The sequence below is a fragment of the Haemorhous mexicanus genome, chromosome 5, assembly GCF_027477595.1.
Source record: "Haemorhous mexicanus isolate bHaeMex1 chromosome 5, bHaeMex1.pri, whole genome shotgun sequence".
NCBI classification, from domain to species: domain Eukaryota; kingdom Metazoa; phylum Chordata; class Aves; order Passeriformes; family Fringillidae; genus Haemorhous; species Haemorhous mexicanus.
In genome coordinates, this window is record NC_082345.1 from 68626962 (window position 1) to 68640858 (window position 13897).

Sequence of the window (13897 nt, forward strand, 5' to 3'; positions counted from 1 at the left end):
TTTCTGGAAAGTGACATTGCTAAGACATTATTATTTTACTACCTATGCAATCAGAGCACCACAGAGCCTCAGGCACAGCCAGAGATCCCACTGCTCCAAATGTTGTGCCAGCACAGAAATCTCACAAACCAACAGATATCTGTAGTTGTGATAAGTGAGGGAACCAAAAACAAGTTGTCAAGGAAAGAGTGTGGAAAGTGCTGCTAAAGAAGGATCCCCTGTAAATTGAAAATGAACTACCTGTCAGTACATTAAGCCTTGTGCTTCTCAGAACTTTTGGGTATAAAGGACTGTAATACCCTCTGACAGGCTGTGCTTTCTTATGGCACAACTTCATCCCTGTCTGAGTCTGCCCAAATCAGAGTCAATCTCATCAGGTTGTTAAAGGCAATACACCCAGGTCACTCAAATCAGACTGAATTAGGGCAAATGGCAATGTTTTGAGACAAAAAATATTAACTTCTGTTCTTCCCTTTTGTAATGCAGTTCATCTGCTATGCTGGTTCTTCATAAGCTCCCTTTTTTTTCTCCCTTCTGTCTCCATCCAGACATGTTTGTAATTACATTTCCTGGGATGCACACTTTCATGGCTGCACACACCCCAGCTCAAGCAACACACAACACACTTTTTAACCATGTGAGCAAGGGCTGTCTGTTTCAAAGAGCACTCAAGTCAAGTAAAACAACATTGTCAGCCTCTCTGAAAAGAAAGCAAAAGCACACAGGTCCAGATCCACAGGTATACAGGAGTGGGGCTCCAGAGAAAATTTGCACACCTAAAGCCCAATGCAAGATGCCCAAAATACCAGCTCCACACTTTTGATACCACTGCACAGGTTCAGCTCTCACCTTTAACCATCTGCAGAGGTTCATTTTTTTTGATGCAAAGACTTTAGGATGAAAACAGCTCTAAAAGTACCTGTTTCCCTTCACTAGCTGGAAAGGGAGATAGATAATTTAAAGCAGGTGGCTGCATAAATTCCTCTCTCTGAGAATGACTAACATTTAGGAAAAACATGCCCTGAGAATGATCAACATTTAGGAGAAACATGCCCAAAACAGACACTGATTTGCCAGACATCACCTCTCCCTACTGCAAGATTTCCCACGCTAGACTAGCACTGAGCTCTGCTACTTGGAAGAAAACAAGGAAATTTCATAGGCAAAGAGAGAATATTCCCCAGGTCAGAAATGCTCTCTTTCATCACAGGAAGGAGACATGGACTTCTGCACCCCCAGCCAAGGAGGTCCCTTGCTGCAATAGCCTCCAAGGACCCTTCACCAGCCAAGTGCTCCCATCTGGCTGCAGTCACCCACCCCCAGCCCACTCTGAGAATGCACAAATTCACTCCTGCTAAGCGGTGCAACTGCAAGAACTGGGGAAGCTGTGGTCCCAGAGCATCCTCGGATAGGAGGGATTTAGAAGGAAGGGGACTGACCGTTGTTAATGCACTTACAGGTTTCTGCTTGCCTGAGCAGAGCTCTGGCCACCTAGACCTGTTTGGCATGGTGATACCCAGCCTCTCACATCTACTGCTGGTTTAAAACACAGGAAAGACCCACTTGCTCTTTAACAGCAGCAGAGAAGATTTCCCTGTATGTAGGAGTAAGGCTGGAAACCCTGGAAAATAGTTTCATGAAGCCCAGGTCCCTTCCCCAGAAAACCTCAGTGGCCCCCCGGGGCTGCGCATCCCTGTCCGACAGCCTCAGCCCCGCATCCCGCACAGCCGTGCCGAGCGTCCCCGCTCCGAACACACCGACTCCCTCCAGGTTCGGGTTCCTACAGCAGTAGAGGCAGAAAGTTTCTCTCCCCATGCCACACGCACGGCTCAGCCCTGGACACACCGAGCTGGACACCGGGCGGGCGGGACAGCTTCCCACACCATCCCTCTCTTACTCTCCACCTTTGCGCTGATCCAACACGATATTTAGAAAAACAGCGAGGCCGGCCGTACCCCCTTCGCTTGGAGGGGGGACTCTACTATTTCCATGCACCGAAGGGAGCAGCGATCGCCACGGGCAAAGGGAGTGGGGAGAGCGGATCGCGACCGACGGCCAAGGAGCCGCTCTGCTCGTGATGCGGAGGGGCTCGGCCGCCCCAGAGCCGCCCCCCGCACCGCGGCGGAGGGTCCTTCCCCGTGGGTCTGACCCCTCTACCATCCCCCAGACAGCTCTGGGGAGCCAGCAACATCCCCTTGCTGGGATACCACCCTCCTCCCGGGCCGGTGCGAACACCCTACCCGCCCTTACGGATGGGGAAAACCCAAAGAGGAGGAGGAAAACCTCACCTCTTCGCAGGGCGGCAGCTGCAGGGCGGCCGCCTGCCAGCCCAGCAGCCAGCAGCACAGCCAGGCGCTGCCCGGGAAGCCCCGCTCCGCTCCGGCCCGCCGCATCCTCAGCATCCTCAGTAGCAGCAGCATCATCCTCCTCCTCCTCCTCTTCCTCCTCCGCCGAGGAGCGCCCGCTCACCCCTTCCCGGGGCCGGGGGGTGCTGCTGGGGATCAGCGCCCCCTGCTCCTGCCGGACACCAGCGAGCCCCGGCCGCGGGCTGCCCCTGGCCCAGCGCCCCGCCTGCAGCCGCGCATAACCCCGGGGCTCTCGGACACCGCGGCCCCGCCGGCCGCCCGCCCCGGCAGCCGGCACCGCCAGAGCCGGGAGGAGGGGCCGGCAGCGGGGGGAGGAGGAGGAGGAGCGGGAGGGGGAGGAAGGCTGGTAGCGCAGGCGCACGCTGCCAAGGCTGGTCCAGCCCCGGCGTGGCGAAGGGAGCGCGGAGCATCCTCCGGCTGCATCTCGCCAGCCCCAAAACCTCCGCGGCGGGGCGAAACCCGCAGGCAGCGCCCGCAGCCCGGGCCCTGCTGGGGAGCACGGCAGCAGCCCCCGCCTGGCACCTCTGCTTTCGATGGGTTCCGGGATGGGAGCGTTGCTGTGGGAGGGAATCCCCCCTTCCCCAGCCCTGCCGTGGGATGCTGGCCTGCATCCCCCGCCTGGCTGTTGGCACCCCTGTCCCTGTCCTTGGCAGCGCCAGGCGGCACTCACCTCCCCGCTGCTCGGACCGCTAAGGATGCCCCGTGTCCCCCAGGCGAGGCGGGATCCCACCGGGCAGGATGTGCGCTGGACTGCTCGGCTCATGGCCAGAGCAGGGCAGCGACCTGCTCAGCGAGATGGGAAAGCCGCTTATTCGTGGCCTGACCCAAATTATTCTTATCCTCCAGAATTATGCACATTTCTCCCTCGGTGGTTGCCTTTCAGTCCGAATTTTGTCTCCTGTTCCCCAGCAATGTCCAACTACTCATTCCTAATGAAGTGTGTGACAGCCTAAGGCACGGATCGTCCTCTTCCTCCCTGACATCTCTGGGGTTGGCCCTGCTCACTTTCCGGCTCCCTCCTGGGTCTTCCTTTCTGCCTCCTCTTATCTAACTAGCAAACCCCAGCACAGGTCTTCCCATGGCTAGCACAAGATGTTCCTGTCCTTATTGATCCACTTTTCAGACTCCAATACATAGCCCCCTTTTTCTTTTTCTTTTTTTTTTTTATTTTCTTTCACTTCATGGAGTGACTTTTTTCAGTCATTTTACTGCAGTTCCTGCTCATGGTGATTCAGGTTTGACTCAGCTTTTATTCACCTCATGAAAAGAGATGCAGGTATTAGGGCAGAGTCAGATCTTTGCATCATGCAAGCTCTCTGTCCACCCCTAGCTGGTGTCATTGCTGTGACTGTGTGCTAACATAAAAATGGTTCAATTTGCTCATTTTATGTCACTTGAGACCCTTGCTGGAGCAGTCAGGAAAGGAGCTCTGTGATGCTCTGCTAACGGAGACAGGTTTGCAATTTCCCTTTGTTCTCGTACAGAGCCTTGCTCTGATTTTAGCTGAAGCTGGAGGAAGGAAAGTGGGTTATGGTGCTTCCATCAAAGGCCCCAGGGCTCACCAGGGTGCCAAACAAAGCACCTTGTGTAATCAGTTACATGAAAAAACTCAAATTATCTTTCCAGAAAAAGTGGAAAACAGGATAGACACCCTGTTGCTGCTTTATGTTTTGTGCTTCTGCACTGGGCAGGTCACAAGGTTGGTCCCAAGAATTTGTGGCTCACCTTAACTGCAGGATAAAATCCAGTGTCTGAGGAACACTGATTTCAGCTGGAGTAGCATTCTTCTTCACCTTTGGTAAAATAAAACACACACAACTGCAGGCACTCCAAGGAATTTCAGCAATGCTGGAAGTATATGGGAAAAAATCTATTGGTTGGATACAGCATGGCTTTCACACAAGGAAAATGGGTACAAGGGTGTGGACACACAGTTTGTGGTAATTGGGAGTGGGGCTGGGCTGAGCCTCATCCCCAGTGGATACAGCTTGAGCAGCACTGACAGCAATGAGCCATGGAGTGCCCAGGGGCACTGAGCAACCACCTCAGGGACCAGAGGGCACCCAGGGGCAGTGCATGAACATGAGGGGTAAAAGGTTGGACTGAAGAGCAATAAAGAGCAGTGTTTGAAGCCTTCTGAAGTGGTGTTACTCTGCATGGGCTGGTGCTTAAAGCCTTCTGAAATTGTGCAGTGTTATTCTGTGTATTGGGGCCAGCTCAACTGTGGCATGTGCTGCATCACAAGGTCAGCTTGCACACAAAAGTGCACTTCTTGCTGCAGGGGCTGACCTGTGGTAAGGATGCAGACCTGGGGGGCTGCTGGCAGAATGGCTCTCTGCAGTGTGGGGTTACTGCTGCTGATTCCCAGGGACACTCCAGGAGGAATTGGGGCCAGCAGAGTCAGTTCAGGTGAGCAGAACTTCCATACAGCACAGGGACAGGTGAGGAAAGGGAGTACCAGAGTGTGCTCTGTCAGCTGCTCTGTCACCCTTTTGCATCACTAAATTATTTAGCCTTAAAACTCAGAGTCAATTTACAAATAAAAGGCCACATATTCTTCTTCAGGACTTGCTGTATGTTACCAAAGCTTTTCTACTGTCCTCTGTGGGACTTGCTGTTTTCCTAGCAAGAAAAATCACTAGGATCTGAGATTTTGGTTTTTGTCTTAGTTTATGTTTCCAAATGACACAAGGTCCAGAAATAACTCAATCTTTAAAAGCAATATCATCACCATGATTGCTGTGCTATTTGAACAGGGTCTGAAATGCCTGTGATACTAAATCCTGAAGATCTGACCTGAAAGCAGGATGGCAAAAATTCTGCAGTGGATAATAATCATGTGGCCAGTAGAAAATAAAAAGTTTAAAAAATTAATGAGCTTAGATAGACGTGAACAAATGAAGAAGAGAAAAGCAGGGTGGGATTTGAGACATGTTGTGTAACTTTCATAAAAAAAGAGTAGCACCTATATATTAGGCAGCAGAGATAAAGGAGTTTTAACTCTAGTAAGAACAGATAGCAGAGAGTGAAACAGTTTTGAGATCTGTATCTGAAATCTTGACCTAATATTTTGAGTCAAGTGAAAAGATACAAAAGTAATTCAGAAGATTTATGCAATCTCACTTATAAACAATTGCCCAGCTCAACTACATTAAAGTACAAAAGAAAAAGGAAAAAAGCAAAGTAGCAAGTAATAATTTATACTGTAATGTGTTTCAAGCTACATCTCCCCTATTGCCTGAATTTTATTGTGCATCAGCCTGGTATAAGTTAAAGATGTAAAAGTGTACATACACCTTTATACTGCTATTCTAAGTTGTGCCCAGAAAAAAAAAAAAAAAACAACAACAACAGCTTTGCAGGCATTTAGGATCCGGATCTGTAAACAGTTCTTCCTGACACCATCAAGATGCTGAAAGGTAATCATGGACTTTTATGTTTGCAAAGCTCAAGCCATAGGTTTCCCTGGTAGCCACTGAGCTGGGGCAGGGAAAGAGCCATATGTCACTAATGTTAATGACACCAAGTGAAAGGGAAAATTAAATGGCTGCCAGCTACAGTTTGGATGGCAGCAATTAGTAACCACACTGGGGATTAGTCAGGTCTGTAGGCTGACAGTGCCTTTCATGAGAATACATCACACAGTAAATGAAGCTGTTAACCCTTTTCTGCTCTGCCTGTTTCTGATGAAATTGCATTAAAAACCTTGCCTGCACACACATTTCACTGCAGCTTTTGGAAAAGCTAACCAACATAAAGCCATATCATGGAGTTTCTTCCCTGGAGCTCATTTTCTAACGTTGACTACCCATGTGGTTAAATTTTGTGATTGCTCTGCAAGAGTAACTGCCTCCCCCAGAAGGTACCATTCTTTTAGCCTGCTAGCACATCCATCTGTGAGCTCTACCACAGTATGTCCTGCTTTGACTTCTTCTTTTTCTTGTCAGCTATGTATTTGCCCATATAACCTGGTCATCTGTGTACCTTCCAGGAGGGAATACTTTATCTGAGACAAAACTTAACACTCTTTAAAGACCTTGTGTCATCCTGGTGCTTTACTGAGTGTGGTTCAAGAAAACTTTAAAATATGTGCTTGCTCCTACAAATGTTCTTACTTTTGGACTTGCAAAGTTTTTAAGCTCTTTGAAAATTCAGGATACTTAGCAATACTAAAAGAATGTTTATGCCTGGGCCTCTGAGCAACTTAGACATCACTGACACTGTCAAATCATTCAAGGACCATTGTGACTCCATGCTAGAATAATCTGGAGAACCCAGCTGAGAAAGCTGATGTGATGGCTAAGCAGCCACTGTAAAAACTGGGTGGCATTTGCAGTGAGATCTCTCTCATGTAGCCCATGGAAAAGCCCAATGCTGAGATTCACCTCATTTAACTTTGTCACCCTCAGCTTGTAGGGCTCTGGGAGTACTATTCACCTTCCCCTAAAATATAAGGTATAAACACATCAGAAACCTTTTCCTAAAGAGTACCTGACAGCATCCAGAGCTGAAAGTGAAGGTAGCTTTCATCAGACATTGTTTTAATCATTTATTTGAGGAGGAGTTGCATGTCTTTTCTCTCCATTAACTGTAGTAATTCTGATATAGGCACCCATACACGGTGCAATGAAGCCCCCCTAAATAATTTTCTGCTGTCTAGAGAGTGTCCTCTTTAAACAAGCTTTGGGGGGTGTTAACTGGTATATGTGTGACTGGTTTATACCCTACCCTCAGCCCCACCTGCTTCCAAACCAGAGCCCAGCTCAGGGGAAGTGACATTGTACAGGGGTTGCTGTGTGATGCAATTGTGAACCTTCATCACAAAGCTATAGCCTCTTGATGTAAACCCACACCTGAAAAACAAGGAAACAAGGCTTTCTGGATAGGGAAAAGCCAGGATTAGCTTGTACAGCCTTTTCATAATTCCCACTCCTAGAAGTAACATTAGGGATTTATCCCTTTCCCTCCTTTGCTCCTCAATGCTGTATTTTTGCCTCTTCTCCCTAGAGGTGTTTAGAGTGCCTGTATTTTGCTTTTCTAGCAAACTTCATCCTTTGGATCCATTTTAGACCTCTTGAAGCCTTCCATTTGTGATTTCTTTGTTCATCCTTTCTCTCATTGTGACTTTAGGTGAATTTTCCTGTAAATCTTGCTCTTGGCTTGGCACTAGCACAGCTCCTTGAATACATACAATTTAATATGAGCTGTGCAAAGGTTAGGTGTAAAAGACCCAAAGCACTTCTGTACCATTTCTATCCACAGGCCTTGTTAAGGGAAGTTGAGACATAATCTGCCTTGCTTGAATCTGAATCATAAGAAATTCAGCTCTAAGAAAGGAAGTTCTCTGCTTTTGAGATAGCCACATGATTTGGCAGCTCTTTCTTTGCTTTCTAAATTAAGGGGAAAATACTAATTTTCAGTTTTATAGTGTACAGACCATCTGATTCTCTTCTCTATCATATATAGGATAAAAAGACATGATCACTGCATTAAAATCAGTTAGCATGTTTGTTTTGAGTAAGAGGCAATAGCAAGGGTAAATATTCCCAAGACAACTGGGGACAGACAGCAGGCTCAGCATCCAAAGCCTTTTACTGCTGCTATTAGGGTTTCTCAGCCATCATCCACAGGCATCTTTTCCCAGCAAACCTATTTGTCTGCTACTGGGTAGCAAGAGGGTTTTGAGTAATGATGATTCTCTTGACTTTGCAAGCAAAATCGAGCCTTGTTAGAGGGCTCTCAGGGACCCATGGTGACATGGTTATGTCCAAAGAGGACATGCCATTTGGGGGTGAGGGGTAGGGTTAGCCATCTGAAAAGTAATGCAATGTAAACTATCAGAAAGCTAAAATCTGCATGTTCTGCCTCTGCTGATTCGGTGTGTGAACTAAGTCAGGAGGAGTGACATGGACTAAATTGCTTTCTGCAGAGGAGAACAGTTATTTGGTGTAATTTTGTACTCATCTCAGTAGTGGTGCCAGGTGTGTTGAGGCTGATCACATCCACTCTAGGCTGGCAGGGGCTCTGCAGATGCACTCTTGGCTCTAGGAAGGAGCAGAGAGCAGAGCAGCCTCCACGCAGTGCTGTATTTCTGACCAAGGGGTCCCCGGGCTGCCCAGTTTCTCCAGTCACCATTTGTCCCTTGTTCCATCACCAAAGTGTCAGAGGCCACTATCCCACAGTGGAGTGAGGAGAACTCCCTCTCCCACCTACCCTATCAGAAACATTTTACTTTTCAAGGAGGAGAAAAAATCAAAACATCACAAGGCTTTCACACAGTTTGACCAGATGACCTTGAAAGGTCCCTTCCAACCCAAACCATTTTATAATTTTATGATACTGTTCTCTGGAAGGAAAGAGGGCTCCTATTTTCTATTGATCTGCCTGATCTTGATGGAAGTTTTGTGATTGAAACAATGCATTTTCAATGGTCTCTCAAAGGTCTTTCTGCATCCCCTGAATCAATGACAATATCTCCTCACTCTTAAAAAGCTTCAAAGAAAACAATACCAGGCGCTCCCAGGGACACCAATGGGAGCCATCCAGAGCCAACATTAAAATGCTTTGAAAGTCCCACCTGTTTGATAAACAGGAATTTTGGTAGATAGGACATATTTTATCACCTTATTATTGCTGTGGTTGGTAGCAAAAATGAATTGAGCTGACACTGCTGATAGCACTGACACATGCAATGGCAGCAAATGACTGCAACGCAGCATTAACAACAACTATTGATTTTCTGCTCCCAAGAAAGCCTTTGTAAACTTTCAAAACCCAGTTTTTCCAAATAAAAAGCACACAACTAAATGTCAGAGATTGTAATAAAGTCATTTTAGGAGAAGCCAGAGGTGTAATTCATGGCGTGAGAAGACTGACTCTGATCTCACTTATCTGGGGGTGAAATTGTGCTGGCCCTACACAAGCATGTGACAGAAATATGACTTTTCAAAGTGATTTCAAGGTGATGCTGTGACCAAGCAGCCTTATCTAACCCAAAAGGCTGATCTACATGTCAGGGCAGAGTCCCATCTCCATTTCTGGGGCTTCAGCTGTTGGGAGGCTGAAGGAGCAACACACAACATTGACTCCTAATCATAGAATCATAGAATGGTTTGGGCTGGAAAGATCCAGTTCCAGCCCCCATGCCATGGGCAGGGATGTCACCCACTAGATCAAGCTGTTCCTGTGGGTAAGGATGGAAGGCAAAGCAGGGCATGTGCTGTTAGATGATTTTGCAGCTATGACAGGGAAAGCTTAAAATGCTGAGTGCTCTTAGCAGCTTTCTTGGCACCTGGGAGCCTTTTGTCCATCCTCAGCAGTCCTGGAAGCAATAAATACCCTGAAACATGTGTGCTAATGCAAAAACCTTCGTAACAAGCTCCTCTTCTCTGTGCCGGGTATTGCAATTAGATGAGTACATCCAAGTGTCACATGCATCATCTGTTTGAGAAGTTATTTTATCCCAGCACAGCGACAGTCACCGTGCAGGCTCTCTGTAGTTCAGCTCTGGATGAGTCATGGTGCATTTACCCAGAGCATCAGACTCGATTATGATTAATTTCTGAAAACAATTTCTGCAGCCATTCAGGTGCCACAGGCAGATGCCTGTGTGCTCAAAAATAAACATTGTGTAAACTCTTCACCTGCCTTGCTGAGTTTACAGCCTCCCTCTCCTAAAACTCCCACATGTTTTCATTCATTAGACCCAGCTCACTCTATAGATCTTCATGGAAAAAGAGCAAGGTTTGGGGCCAAACCCATCAGAGGAGCAGTATTGTAAATGCACGGCGAGACCCATGGCAAGGAAAACAATGACTCTGACTCCATGTTCTCAGAAGGCTAATTTATTATTTTATGATACTATATTATATTAAAGAACAATATACTATACTGTACCAAAGAATACAGAAAAGATACTTACAGAAGGCTAAAAAGATAATAATGAAAACTCCTGGCTCTTTCCAGAGTCCTGACACAGCTTGGCACTGATTGGCCAATGAGTCAAAACAACTCCAATGGAACAATCATCTGTGGGTAAACAATCTCCAAACACATTCCACATGAGCACAATACAGGAGAAGCAAATGAGATAAGAACTGTTTTCCTTTTTCTCTGAGGCCTCTCACTGCCTTTCAGCTTCCCAGGAGAAAAACCCTGGGTGAAGGAATCACGTTCAGGGAATGTGAATGCTGCAGAGCAGCACCCCCATCCTGGGGGCTTTCACCCCTTGTCGAGAGGGAGGAGGACTTGTCTGGGGAAAAGGATGCACAGATCTGGGGGACAGCTGGGCTTTGCATGGTTTTCTGCAGAAGGAGGGAGCAGACCTGTACATTTCACATCAGCCCTGTCCCCACCTGCAGGAGATGCCTCAGAGTCAGCCTTGGTTGCTCCCTGTGTGGTTTCAGGGTGAATTGTCTCTAAAAGCAGGTGCTCTGAGTCCTATAAAGAGGATTATATCATCTTTAGGAGTATAACCTGTTTCCCTTACCAGGAATATTCACAAGGAATATGGCAGTATTTAAACAAGGAGTATACCTTTTTCTGCACGTTTGCTTCTCCAGCTCCCTCAGGCTGATGTTGTTTTGACACAAAGTCTCAGTTTGATTTGCTCCACAAAAATACTGATTGCTCTGTCAGCACCTTTAAATTTGGTAACACACCTCAGCCTTCAATATCCACAAAGGTAAATTTGAAATTTAAGGGGTGAGGTGATTTATTGCACTATAAATAGCTCACTGCATTAACATGCTAGTGTTCAAGTGGCACTAAGCTAAGTAGAATACTTGTAAATGTAGTTTTTATGCTTTATTAATTATTCCCCTCATGAGTTTGCTTTCCTTGCTGGGATTATGCTGGTGCCTGAATTTCCCCCCCTCTATAAAACCACTGCTTACCTTACTACCTTACCCAAAGGTAGTAATTCCATTTTCCCCCATCATCTTTCCCTACAAATTCAGCTGAAAGAAAATGTTTTGAATTAAAAGTCTGTGAGGCACTCTGGTTCATCTTAAACCCAGCTTTCTGAACAGAGATTCCACTCATGTTCCAGCCCACTGCTAATGCAGATGCAGAGCAGCATAGCAGGGATGAGTCCCTGAGAGAGAGCTGAGTGTGGTGGTAAAACAAGAGCTCCAGGGATGTCTTTCCACTCACATCACTGCCACTGACTCATCCCAGATAAAATTTATTCTTTTGCAGAACATCACCTCAAAACTTACACCTTAGTTAAAGGCTTACTGTGGTTTCTGTTGTCTCAAGGAAGCTACTTTTTATTTATTTATGTCTGTCTTTCTCTGTATTTAATCAGCCTTTGAGATGTTTGGATGAAAAGGATTTACAGCAGGACAGGAGGAGTTTGCCTGCCAGTGGATTATATCTAAAAAAGTTCAGTATCTGGCAAGTAGAATGCAAATCTCCTTGATCCAGGCTTTTCTAGGCCCATGGATGCTCATGCTGGAGCATTTCTCTGTTTGTCCTTGGCACATGGATGCTCATTGCAGCCTAGACCTGCCCAAGATGAGGTAGAGGATGATCCATGAGGAGCCTGATCCTGGCACAATTAATTAGAGGTGGGTTTTAGCCAGGCCTCCAGGGCCATGAGGAGGATCAGACATCTCAGGATGGGACCAAAACAGCCCATCCCAGACCAAAAAGATGACAGATCTCTTCCGCTGCTGAGGGATGGAAAGATTTGTTTAAACACCTCATGAAACTATGTATTAACTCATCCCTAGGTATTACTGAGATACAGTGAAGGTGAGGGCAAGGTGAATCTTTAGTACCTCTGGCTGTAAAAAATACAAACATGAGCGTCATTAGAAACCCACAGACCAGCAAGAGATCAGAGGGAGTGAATTTGAAAATAACTTTGCAAAGTGAATAGTGTGTTTGAATTAATCTCTAAAAAATGGGCTTTGCCATGGAGGCAAGGTAGAATGTCAGCCTGAGGTTAAAAGCTTTGTGAAAGCAATCTCTGTTTTAAGACTTAAAGTGACCCTTGATATTTATCAGAGTAATGAAATTACAGGCCTTTTCAAAAGGATGATGAGAGGTTGTTCTCAGCCCACCCATCATAACAACTGGGTGGTTTTGCTGCAGCTGAGCAACTTCTTCTCTATCACTTTCCCACATGCAGAGATAAATCCTGCAGACTGAATATTCTTATTTCCAGGCATATTTCTGCCAAACTTCAGAGTTAATTAAATGTAGACATATGTTGTATTTGTGGGGTTCTCAGACGAAGGAAGGAATGATGAATCTGACTCCATGTTCTTAGAAGGCTCATTTATTATTTTATGATACTATATTATATTAAAGAATGCTATACTATACTATACTAAAGAATACAGAAAGGATACTGACAGAAGGCTAAAAAGATAATAATGAAAACTCCTGACTCTCTCCAGAGTCCCGACACAGCTTGGCCCTGATTGGCCAGAGTCAAAACAACTCACATGAAACCAATGAAACAATCACCTGTGGGTAAACAATCTCCAAACACATTCCAAAGAAGCAAAACACAGGAGAAGCAAATCAGATAATTATTGTTTTCCTTTTTCTCTGAGGCTTCTCAGCTTCCCAGGAGAAGAATCCTAGGCAAAGGAATTTTTCCAGAAAATATGACTGTGACAGACATATACTTAGATAGACATAGATATAGATGTTTATTTTATATTCTTATCTAATTAACATATTTATATCTAGTATCTGACATTATATATATATATATATATATATATATATATAAATTTTTTTTTTTTTCTGTTGGCTGAAGTGGCCAAACAGAGGACACCCAGCTGACCCCCAAATGCTCCAGATGACCTGACAGGCAAAGATGCTGCAGGCAGCAGGGATAACAAGGGTGACTCAGCCCCCTCCTTTCTGTGTCACACACAGCTGGACAGATGCAGACATCACTCCACAGGCACAGCCATGCCCTGCTCAGCTGGGTGTGCAGGCTGCTGCCCTATTGGTAATCCATGGATGCCTGAGGCTGATGGTAAAACAGGTCTTTAATTTGCTGAACACAAGACAAACACAGAAGATAAAAACTCATGAAGCCAAGGCACAAAGAAGTCCTATGTCAGAAATATCAAATGAGTAAACTATAATTTTTTTCTAAGTACAAAATTCCCTGTCTAGTCAATGGGGGTATCTTATACTGCCACCTTCCCCTTTTTTCCCCAGAAAATTACTGGAAAACATTCAGAACTTGGAAAGAAATGAGAACTAACAACCTTTGTCCCTGAGGGTGAGGCAAAATTTAGACATTTTGTGAGCACTCAAGTAAGATGAACTGGGTGCTTCATCCTGTTCCAGTTGTAGCTGATCTCTCTCCATGGGGGCCAACATGAGATCCAGCTTCCCAAAAAGCTGCTTTCCATGGGTACCCCTTTGTGTGTCTCCAGCAAACACAGGCAAATGGGATTCCATGAATAAAATATCAACCAAAATCAAGTTTTCTGAAGGCAGTGGAAGCACACAGGGTCAAGAATCATTCAAATCCTGAAGATTTAAAAGTAGCACAGCCA

At 45.9% G+C, this 13897-nt stretch overlaps 1 protein-coding gene across 1 annotated transcript in view; it reads right to left on the minus strand.

The window, feature by feature from the left end:
- The window catches only part of ELAPOR2 (endosome-lysosome associated apoptosis and autophagy regulator family member 2), a 96853-nt gene extending 94205 nt beyond the window's left edge, over positions 1-2648 (minus strand). The window contains exon 1 of the mRNA XM_059847460.1: positions 2289-2648. Within this exon, the coding sequence (XP_059703443.1) occupies positions 2289-2423 (135 nt within the window). The 5' untranslated portion in view covers positions 2424-2648. The remainder of the gene's footprint in view (positions 1-2288) is intronic.
- Between the last annotated feature and the right edge of the window lie 11249 nt (positions 2649-13897).